The sequence below is a fragment of the Scyliorhinus canicula genome, chromosome 6 (genome assembly GCF_902713615.1).
Source record: "Scyliorhinus canicula chromosome 6, sScyCan1.1, whole genome shotgun sequence".
Taxonomy (NCBI): Eukaryota; Metazoa; Chordata; class Chondrichthyes; order Carcharhiniformes; family Scyliorhinidae; genus Scyliorhinus; species Scyliorhinus canicula.
The window spans coordinates 108623953-108635974 of NC_052151.1; the positions used below are offsets into that span (position 1 = coordinate 108623953).

The window sequence follows — 12022 nt, forward strand, 5'->3', positions numbered from 1 at the left end:
AATATAAATCAAAATAATAGGTATGAAGCAAGGTGGTACAGTGGTTAGCACTGCTGCCTCACAGCGCTGAGGTCTCAGATTCAATCTCGGCTCTGGGTCACTGTTTGTGTGAAGTTTGCACATTCTCCCCGTGTTCGCGTGGGTTTTGCCCCCACAACTCAAAGATGTGCAGGCTAGGTGAATTGGCCACACTAAATTGCCCCTTAATTGTGAACAAATGAATTGGGTACTCTAAATTTATAAAGAAAAAATATATATAATAGGTATCCACAGCCCCACCCAGAGAAAGATTTTCATGGATGCCAGGTGCTCCACACCTTTTAGACTGTGAGTAATATTTCCACACCCACATGTCTTGAATCAGGTTGGAGGCTATTGCAAAAATATTTATAGAACTCTATAGTTGGTGTCTTTATCATAGAGTAGATCGTGAATTTCCTGTTTACTCTGACCACCGTATTTAGTGAATCAACCATATTTGCATGAGCGTGGTTGCTATTGCAGTACAAGCCCCTACCATGAAAAATAACAATAGTAACAAAGACTCGGGAAATCTGAACTAAAAATAGAACATGCTGGAAACACTCCCCAGGTATAACAGCACCTGTGGAGACAGAGACAGAGTTGATGGATTGAATTTTAACTGAAGCAAGGAAGTACCATCGCTGGGAACAAATGTACATCCCAAGAACCTGTGGGTAGATTGCAGGACTGAGGGGCAATTTTACTAAGTAAGAGGCCAATGCCGGGACTGCTGTCCAATTAAAGATGACAACCTGGCTTTCAGACGCTTCAGCACAATCTGAGGACAGTAGCCCAGCAGCCTTATCACTGCTACTGATAAAAATGGCTGCTGCTGAGGCTGCAGGGAGAAGGAGAGGCCGCTTCCATGTTGAGGCTCCCTTGAAGAGTTGTTGAGAAAAATCCTCAATGTGCCGAGACCAATTAGTCATGCCTCAGAATTGGGGTGAACCGTCCAAACAACATAACAGGCTCTAAACAACATAACAGGCTCTAAACAACATAACGGGCTACAAGCAACCATAATGGGCTACAAACAACATAACGGGCTACAAAGCAAAGCCGAGCAGTATCTCTGGTAGCACGGCACCCCTTCCCGATGAATAAATGCATTCTATGCTCGGTTCGAGCAGGTAACCAACAATCCGCTGCCGAGTGCCCCAGCAGCCCATAATCACCCATACCCAACATCACAGCTTCCGAAGTCAGATCGGCCTTCCTGAAAGTGAAACCTCGGAAGGCGACGGGCCTGGGATGGGATCCCTGGTTATGCACTCAGAGCCTGTACGGACCAGCTGGCAGAGGTATTCACAGACATCTTTAGCCTGTCCCTACTCCATTCCGAGATCCCCACCTGGTTCAAGAAGACCACCATCATACCGGTACCAAAGAAGAACGAGGCAACGTGCCTCAAAGACTACCATCTGGTGGCCCTGACTCCAGTCGTAATGAAGTACTTTGAGAGATTGATCATGAAGCGCATCACTTCCATACTCACAGAACACTTTGATCCACTGCAATTCGCATACCGTTGCAACCGGTCCACATCAGATGCCATTTCCCTGGCCCTACACTCATCCCTAGAGCATCTCGACAATGAGGCCTCCTACATCAGACTCCTATTTATTGACTTCAGCTCCGCCTTCAACACCATAATCCCAGCCAAGCTCATATCAAAGCTCCAAAACCTAGGACTTGGCTCTCCACTCTGAAACTGGATCCTTGACTTTCTGACCAACAGACCACAGTCAGTAAGAATGAACACCAACACCTCCTCCACAATAGCCCTCAATACCGGTGCCCCGCAAGGCTGCGTACTTAGCCCCCTACTCTACTCCCTGTACACACACGACTGCATGGCAAAACTTGGTTCCAACTCCATCTACAAGTTTGCTGACGATACGACCATAGTGGGCCGGATCTCAAATGACGACGAGTCAGAATATAGGAGGGAGATAGAGAACCTTGTGGAGTGGTGCAGCGACAACAATCTCTCCCTCAATGCCAGCAAAACTAAAGAGCTGGTCATTGACTTCAGGAAGCAAAGTACTGTACACACCCCTGTCAGCATCAACGGAGCCGAGGTGGAGATGGTTAGCAGTTTCAAATTCCTAAGAGTGTACATCTCCAAAAATCTGTCCTGGTCCACCCATGTCGACGATACCACCAAGAAAGCACAACAGCGCCTATACTTCCTCAGGAAACTAAGGAAATTCGGCATGTCCACATTAACCATTACTAACTTTTACAGATGCACCATAGAAAGCATCCTATCAGGCTGCATCACAGCCTGGTATGGCAAGTGCTCGGCCCAGGACCGCAAGGAACTTCAGAGAGTCGTGAATACCGCCCAGTCCATCACACAAACCTGCCTCCCATCCATTGACTCATCTACACCTCCCGCTGCCTGGGGAAAGCGGGCAGCATAATCAAAGATCCCTCCCACCCGGCTTACTCACTCTTCTAACTTCTTCCATCGGGCAGGAGATACAGAAGTCTGAGAACACGCACGAGCAGACTCAAAATCAGCTTCTTCCCCACTGTCACCAGACTCCTAAATGACCCTCCTATTGATTGACCTCATTAACACTACACCCTGTATGCTTCAACCGATGCCAGTGCTTATGTAGTTACATTGTTTATCTTGTGTTTCCCTATTATGTATTTTCTTTTATTCCCTTTTCTTCCCATGTACTTAATGATCTGTTGAGCTGCTCGCAGAAAAATACTTTTCACTGTACCTCGGTACAGGTGACAGTAAACAAATCCAATCCAATCCAATCCAGCTGCAGTATTAGAAACAGGGGGGCCTTCATTGCCAAAAGAAGGGAGCCCTCCATAGGCCATACTCCATGGAACAGCTGGAAAGGAAGGTCCTTCTGGGGAATTCACTGGGAGGCCGACATGATTTACAAAATTGTTTCCACACACAGCGGCATTCTGACCCAATGCTGGTAAAATGCCTACAGGGGTGCAAAAGTAACTTTTAATTGGCCAATTAATTGTACTAGTTAAGTAACAGGTTGATGGAATCATACTCATAGAGTCATATATATAACAGCCAACACCATTTAACACCTTGGGTGGGATTCTTCGACCCTCCGCGCCAGAATCACGCCTGGCACGGGGCAGGAGAATAGCCGTTTACGCCGGAAATCTGGCGTGATGGCACTTCTGCGATTCTCCGCGGACCCGCCAGTCCCGCACGTGTGATTGACGTGGTGCCGGTCAAGGATCGTTGGAACAGGCCCCCGCGGCGATTCTTCGCGGTCGACCAGCTGAATTCCTGCTGCGTGGTTTACATGTGGTACCTGATGTGTTGGGTACTCTGAATCCGTGGAGACTGCGTCTACCTCAGCAGTAACACATACAGGCTACCAACACTTGAAATAGTACAACACTATTTTATTAAGCTAGAAACTGTTGAACATACTTTCACTGTGGGTCGATACTATGTTAGATTAAACCAAAGACATATGCCTATCCTAGCCAGTCTATGCACTCAGCACATGGTGAAGATCTGTGCTGCAAGCTGTGAGCTCTGTCCTTCTTAGAGGCTGCATCCCGAAAGAGCGGGAAAACTGATGCCCTCTGTCTTTATAGTGAGTGTGCTCTAAGTGGTGATTGGCTGCGGTGTTGTGTGTGTTGATTGGTCTTGCTGTGTGTCAATCAGTGTGTGTGTCTGCACCATGATATACTGATGTATATTATGACAGTACCACCTGGCGGGAGCTGGGATCCGCTGCCGCGGTGGTCGTCCTGGTGGGGGCGGGAGGGAGTATTTGATTCCGGGGGAGAGGGGGCCTCAGCAGTGGCCAGGACCACGATCGGGGGCCACCGAATGGCGGGCCATCGCGATCTGGGAGGGACCTACCTTCCTCTGTGCGTGCCGGCTGTGTGGATCCGCCATGTTGGCGGCGCCTGCGCCGAGGTGGGCTGTCGCACACATGTGCAGATCCGGTTGCAGCCGGCGTGCATATGCACGGCTGCGCAGTCTGGCTAGCAGGGCCCTGCCGGCAGCGAGAGCTGCGGGACCCATGCTGGGGCTCTGCTAGCCCCCTGGAAAATGGAGAATCACCCCGGATCTTCGAGGAAAAAGTCCGGAGTGATTCTCTCCCGTTTTCCAGCTGGTGAGCAGACCCCAAAAGGGAGAATCCCGCCCTCATTTGGGTAGACCGTGTACCCAAAACAAAAATATCACTGAAGAGGTGAGGCAACCGGATAAATTAAGGGTCAGCTTGGCCTTAGAAATCCACAATTGCTGAAATTCTCCGGCTGTTGCGATTCACTTTTCCTGCCGGCAGTGCACCCCTGCCCATGGGTTTCCCAGCGGAATGGGGTGGTTTCAATGGAAAAGAGGCGGGAAGATTGAATCCCGCCACCAGCAAATGGCGCTGCCGAGAAACACGCGGTGGGGAAATGGAGAATTCAGCCCAATGCCTCCGGGTGCTGTGAAACTGTATGGGTTCAAGTTAAGCAATGTCAAGACGACCTGCTGGTGCTGATTACCTACTCCACCAAGGACCACCACCTGGAGGAAGCTCTGAAGGATACAAAGTTCACCAGCAAAAGTGGATTAGTAATATTATCACAGAACAAATTAACTGAATCCTAGGATACATCGCTCCCAGACTGAATCTGAATCCGCCAATGACGAAACTGACAGGAAAACCTAATGAATCAAATCCTCATTAACTTCTCTATGGGACATGCACCTGTATACAACAGCAGTGGTATGAATGACCAACATAATCTTCATCAACAAAGAGCCTTGACTCCACCCTAAGGCCACCCTCTGTCATGCAGTTTGACACTACCATTATGTTAAGTGTGATAGATTATCGATAGATATAACAGCCCAAAATTAGACATTAATGATGTGTTACAGGCTACCAGTAGCCCCAGAGTTATAGTCCATCACAATCTGTAACCTGATGGCTCAGTATAACTCTCACCCCTTGATCAGCATGAAGCTGGGAGAGCATTTCTTATTCATGGAAGAATCATAGAAGTGCGTGTGCCAGGATCAGCAATAGAATGAGGCACCTATGGTGAGCTACCTGGATGCTAAACTCGAAAAAAACAACAGGCAAAGCTAAGCCATCTCAGATGTCTCAGATCAAAGTTCTTTGCTCTACCACATCCAGTGAAGAATGATGGTAAATAATCAGGGGATGGGAAGTTGCATTTCCAGGGATTTCATTAGTGAAATCAAAAGATGTTTACTAATAAGGCAATATATACCATTAGGGGGGCAATTGAACGCTATTTCATATGGCCCATCTGCTTTTACAGTCTGTTGGTATGCCGATTGGCAAGGCAGCATTTATGTTTTACCCAGGGCAGGATGAAATGTTTGGGTGGAAGTAAAATAAAAGCTTTTTGGGAACTGAAGTTTGTGTTTGAACACACTTTGCATATGTTTCCGTTGCAAATTTATTTTTCACATGTCTGCAGCTCCCTGAGACAGCTCCGCAGTGGCTGTTCCCCTGAGGGAGCACATTAGAAGCATCAGCCCGCAACCTCCCTTTTCTCAGTGCCCACCCTCTACCCGCCCTCTGCGGCAGCGCTGAGACTTTCCCAGCGAATGATGCATGTTGGCTGCTTGCTAACTGGCATTCCTGGGCCAACTGCGGCTGGAAAGGAATTTTGCGTTTACTTCGAGGCCTGTCGAGAGCGGGCGCGGACAAAACGTGCATCAGCATTCCCAAAGCCCTTTTTCATCAAAATCCAAATGGGTAATAAGTTAAACAAGGCCCAAAAATACTTCTAAATTCCAAAGTACTTCCACCTGACTGGATTGTTGGTGCAGATGTTGTGGTAACAAAGAATCTTTGAGCTAGACTATCCATAAAGAAAATGTCACACTGCATCATCGTCCAGCAAATGAATATATAATGGCAGCTGTGCATGAAATCAAAATACCGCAGATGCTGGAAATCTGAAATAAAAACAGAAAGTGCTGTAAAAACTCAACAGGTCTGGCAGCATTTGTGGAGAGAGAAAGAGTTAACTATTTGAGTCCAATATGTCTCTTCACATGAAAATATGAATTTTAATACAAAGCTAAACTAGATTGTAGCACAGCGGTTTTCTGTCATTTAATAGGAGATCTCAAAATGTTTTGTCAGATTTGCCTCGTTCAACAGCGCTGGGCAACAACCAGTCAAAATTGAAAAGCTATTTTTAATGTTGTCATTTTAAATATATCATGGTTCAGTTGCTGGGTTTTGATTTTGTGCCAATAACTCATTTTAAGGTATTGGCATTTTCTTTCTCTATGTGTCACTGAATGCAGCAACGTTTGTCCCTTTTGTGCTATTTTCCCCTAGCTTCCCCCTGGCGACTTGCCATTCCATCTCTTCTATCAAGTAATGATGGGTAAATTGAAATTTATTACTTTACTATTGTCATTGAAAGCATCACCACCAGAATATAATAGTTATAGAAATAAGAAGTTATAACAATTCAGTAACAGATATAATCCATAATTGTGTGACACAAATCACACATACATGGGGCAGCACGTAGCATAGTGGTTAGCATCAATGCTTCACAGCTCCAGGGTCCCAGGTTCGGTTCCCGGCTGGGTCACTGTCTGTGCGGAGTCTGCACGTCCTCCCCGTGTGTGCGTGGGTATTCTCCGGGTGCTCTGGTTTCCTCCCACAGTCCAAAGATGTGCGGGTTAGGTGGATTGGCCATGCTAAATTGCCCGTAGTGTCCTAAAAAGTAAGGTTAAGGGGGAGTTGTAGGGTTACGGGTATAGGGTGGATACGTGAGTTTGAGTAGGGTGATCATTGCTCGGCACAACATCGAGGGCCGAAGGGCCTGTTCTTTGCTGTACTGTTCTAAATCTAAAAATCATGAACATTACGATGAAGTGCTGGTCATTATTTATTGCACTAAATGCAGTTTTAGTTCATTCGTTTATGCTGTTCCTTTAGTCAACAAATTCTGCCCACATTGATTACAACAGGTTGTATCTTGCAATAGCAAATTTCGTGATACAGAGCAGAAAATTATATTTTGTTTAAAATAAGCCATGAAAAGAACAAAACACATTTACAATGTCATTTCTAAATGCCCATTATATACAAGAAATTTAGACTCCACTCATTGCAATATATTCCCAGTTTTAAAAAAACTCGCTTCTCAACAATCCATTAAATTAAATTAAATTAAAGTATTATTTAATAGAAAATTTTAATATACAAGTAACAAGAAGATTTTAACATTATCTGAAAAATGATTTTACAGTAATATGATGTAAACCATATCACATTAATCATTTCTTACATTGTAACAATTGCAGTTGCAGTATTTAAACATTGTCATTGTTAAGTTTAGTTACATTAACTGTGAACAAAGTTTAAATTCCTTTCTAATATTTTTCCTTTCATATTTCACTCAACTTTCCTCAACAATTTGGAGTCTATTGAGCATTTTGTACTGACCCACAGGCCATGTAAAATCCATTCCATTGAGGATTGCTCATGGAAGGTTTTGATGTCTGAGTGCAAAGACACAAGGACTGCCCAGTATGCCCTTGTCCTCGTCTGAACATGGACAGTATGTGACAGCAATCTGCAATCATGAGGAAGAGGTTATGAGTGTGTGGAAGTGGAGACGACTGGGGATGTGTAGGATACCAAGGCATTACCCACGATCCTGACAAGCATCTATTGCAGCAGGAGTCGGTAAATGATGATCAAAAGTGGGAATACTGGCAGGTTTTCTCCCTTACCTACTCTAGAATACCGAGGATTACTCTTATTAGCAATCCTACGGAGAAGAATTCTGCTCCATGCTGACCTGAGGTATTGAAGAAAGTTATTAGTTTCCTGAGGAAAGTTTCTGCAAAATTCTCCATGTTTTCAACAGGAAAACAAGCAAAATTTCAGTATTCTAATCCAATCTTTCATTGTAGTTAATATTTGAAGCCCAAGAATATGTGAGACTCTGAAGGATTAGCTCAGTGGGCTAGACACCTGCTTTGTGATGCAGAACAAGGCCAGCAGCATGGGTTCAATTCCCATACCAGCTGAGAATTCTGAATTCTCCCTCTGCATACCTGAACAGGTGCCGGAATGTGGCGACTAGGGGCTTTTCACAGTAACTTCAAACTTGTGACAATAAAAGATTATTATTATTATTATTAACAGACCCAAAGCAGAACTAAGGGTGTGGGGAAAGGGGAAGAGAAAGCTGTACGTTCACGCTCAAAGATTAAATAAGGCAGAAAAATATACTTCTGAACTGAACCACAACATTTTGTACAAAATCGGATTATCAACATTATTATATAAGTAAGGAATCTATGATGGCGAATAATTCCACTAATTTCAGCACAATCTTATAATGAACTGTAGGACATTTCAGGCAATTGTCAACTTACACCAAAATGTTTGTACGCTTTATTTGATTGATATGAAATTTTACCCCAGTGCACAATGAAAAATATTGCTAACCCTAGTACTGTGTACAGGTTTGGACTCATTATTTAAAAAAAATATACAATTACTTTAGAAGCAGTTCAGAGAAAAGAGTTCCAGCTTGGGACACTGCGGAATCTGCACATTCTCCCATGTCTGCATGGGTTTCCGTCATCTGCTCCGGTTTCCTCCCACAAATCCTGAAAGACGTGCTTGTTAGGTGAATTGTAATTTTGAATTCTCCCTTAGCGTACCTGAACAGGCACCGGAGTGTGGCGACTCGTGGATTTTCACAGTAACTTCATTGCACTGTTAATGTAAGCTGACTTGTGACACTAATAAATATTATTATTATTAGTAGACTCATTCCTGGGACGAAGGCTTAGCTTATGAAGAAAAGTGGGACAACATGTTCGGCCTAAACCATTGGAATTTAGACGAAGGAGAGGCAATCCTATTGAAACATAAAAGATCTTTAGGAGTTTGGACAGGTTAGATAGTTGGAGGACATTCCCTCTTGCAGGGGAGTATTGTTTAATAATAAGTGGTCTCGATTTTAAAACAGAGATGAGGAGACACTGTTTCTCTCAGTGGGTCATTAGAGTGTGGAGTTCTTTTCCCAGATGGTAGTAGGGGCTGGGTCTTTAACTTTATTCAAGGCTGAGTTTGATAGATTTTTGTAAGACAAGGTAATCAAGGGTTAGGAGGGGCAGACTGGAAAGTAGAGTTGAGACCATAACAGGACAGCTATAATCTTACTAAATGGTGAAGCAGGCTTGAAGTGCCCAATGGCCCGCTCATGCTCCAAAGTTCTATGTTCCATTGTGTGTGCTGATGACATGCTCAATACCAGAAAGTTTATACATCTTTAGCAAAAACAGTAATTTCTTCTTGAATAATTTCTAAGATGGTTTCTCATGGCATGAATTGATCATTTTTATTGTTTCTTCTGCATCTGAAGAGGATCAGTTTTATCTTTGAGCTCCAGCAGATAACTCAGAGTAGCATAGCTGAGAGATGTTTTTTTTGTTGTCCAGGTGTTATTAGGGAGTTAATTTGTAGCCGTCTGAAATATTGGAGCAAGAAAAAGATTAGCAAGAGTTGGAATCACATAGCAATACCACAGTAATGTACATTACTTACGTGCTCAGCTCTTTTTAATTATAGCATAGGGTTAGCCATCCACATCAATAACCAATTGTACCTGCATTGAACCTTTAAATGCAATAGAAGCATTTTCTACTGTTTGACAATGTGGCATTCAGCAATGACAGAAGAAAGGCTGGTTAAGGTGATTGAAGAAGCGGTCATTAAATTTGATTATAAGGAGCTTTTCAAAAGTGAGAAGGGAGTGTGGAGATCAGCAAAATGTGGAGCTGAGAAAGCTGAAAGCTTAGACAAGCAAATATTGGAACCAGACGGGGGTCATGATGGAAGAGCAGAGAGCACATCCTGGAATATAGGACTAGAGAAAGTGGCCGAGATAGAAAGACAGTGCAGCGCAAAAGTTTTGAATTTACTGCATTGAGGAGTTAAGGACAAAGATGGTAAAGGATCAGGATTCTCGGGGTAGGGTATTAGAATGAGTTTCACTTCACATTGAATGAATGTTAGACGGCTGGCATGGGATCACCGGAGTCATCAGGGTGCAAATCAGCAAGTCTTGAGTAAAGATTTCAGCAGTAATGGGAGAGAGGTAAAGGTGGAGACAGCAAATACTGATAAGATGGGCAGGCAGTGGTTTAGTGGTATTGCCACTGGGCTAGTAATCCAGAGACCCAGAGTCATGCTGGGTTTGAATCACAACATGGAAGATGATGAAATTTGAATTCAATAAACAAAATCAAAAGTCTAAAGATGACCATGAAATCATTGTTGATTGTCATAAAAACCAATCTAGTTCACTCATGTCCTTTAAATCTGTTGGGCGGTATTCTCCGCTCCCGATAAAAATCGGGATGGCCGTCGTGAAATCGGCCGTGGTTCACGACAGCCTCGGGGCCCGCTCCCCGCACCTAATTCACTCCCACCCGGGGGGCTAGGAGCGGGCCCCCGTCGTTCCCGGCTGCGACCTCGTCATGCCAGGAATGACGCGGAAGCGGCACTTTTCTGATGTCATCCGCGCACGCATGGGTTGCCGGTTCCAACCCGCGCATGCGCGGATGACATCAGCGCGCAGACGGCACGTACCAGCGCATGCGCGGTGCCGTCTTTCTCCTCCGCCGCCTGGCAAGACGTGGCGGCTTGATCTTGCTGGGCGGCGGAGGGGACAGAGTGCGTCCATTTTGGACACTGGCCCGACGATCGATGGGCACCGATCGCGGGCCTGTCCCCTCCCAAGCACAGTCATGATGCTCCCGTCTAAATCGGGCCCCTAGATGCCCCAAATGGGCATCTGCCGCCCGTTTCATGAATGCAGCGACCAGGTGTGGTTGCTGCTGTGGTGAAACAGCCGTGAAGGGCCGGCCGCTCGGCCCATCGGGCTCAGAGTATCGCCGTTCGCCATCAAAAACGGCGAGCGGCAATTTTTCCGAGCCGAGGGGGGGGGGAAATCGGTGGGGACGCCAGGGGGGCATACAAAATGTAGGCAGGCCCTCCCATGATTCTCCCACGTCACGTGGGGAGCGGAGAATTCCGCCCGCTGTTCTTTACCTGGTCTGATCTATATGTGACTCCAGTCCTGCAGCAATGTGTTTGATTCTTAAATGCCGTCAGGGACGGGCAATAAATGCTGGCCCAGCCAGCAACGCTCACATCCCATGAATACATTTTTAAAAACAGCCTTAGTGGTGGATAGGGTATAGAGTTAGAAATGCAGGTTTGGGTCAAACAGAGCACTAATGATGTGCACAATCTGACTCAGACTGACTGCCAACAAGGGGACAAAATGTAAAATGGAGTGCAGACTTTGGTTTATGGTGTGACTCACGACAATATGCTTGAGACTTCTAGGACCAACAAAGGCAAAGGCAACTATATATAGCCACGGATCAATGATGATCAGGGGCTGGATTCTACTAAAAATCAGTCTATGTCCCCAAGTCAGCGTAAAAACGGTGGAGTTTTATTCCTGAAATTCCTGCAAACAAAGTAAATGAATTCTGAGTCCTGCAGGGGGCTAGCAGGGACCCGGAGTGAATCTTGCAGCTTTTTCTGCAGATATGGGTCCCCGCACTTCCGGATCGGAGGCCACACATGCGCACGGTGGCGACCACTAGCGGCCGCACCGTGCTCCATGGCGGACTCGGACCTCGTAGCCAGACTGAAGAAAGAGACTCCGCGATCGGCCGTGCGGCCGAGCCTTAATCCCTGCACATTTAATCCCCGGCCGCCTATGAGCCCCTCCTGGTCTCCGATTCACCCGAGTCACCCTAATGACTCCGGTGATCTCATGCCAGCCATCTAACATTCCGATCTGAGTCCGCAGCCAGGAAGCGAGCATCCCGACCGGCAATTGGTGGTTAGTTCCATGCCGTTGGGAACTTGGTCGGTCGGGAGCAGAGGATTGTTGAGCGGGTCTCTAGAAATGGGCCCCCGGCGGCGCGGCGTACTCCACGGTGATGCTAATT

At 45.8% G+C, this 12022-nt stretch overlaps 1 protein-coding gene across 1 annotated transcript in view; it reads right to left on the minus strand.

The window, feature by feature from the left end:
* Nucleotides 1-8795: 8795 nt before the first annotated feature.
* Nucleotides 8796-12022, minus strand: part of LOC119967932 (adhesion G-protein coupled receptor F1-like) — a gene marked incomplete at its 5' end in the record, with an annotated part of 102243 nt that continues 99016 nt past the window's right edge. Inside the window, one exon of the mRNA XM_038801028.1 lies at nt 8796-9519. Within this exon, the coding sequence (XP_038656956.1) occupies nt 9497-9519 (23 nt within the window). The remainder of the gene's footprint in view (nt 9520-12022) is intronic.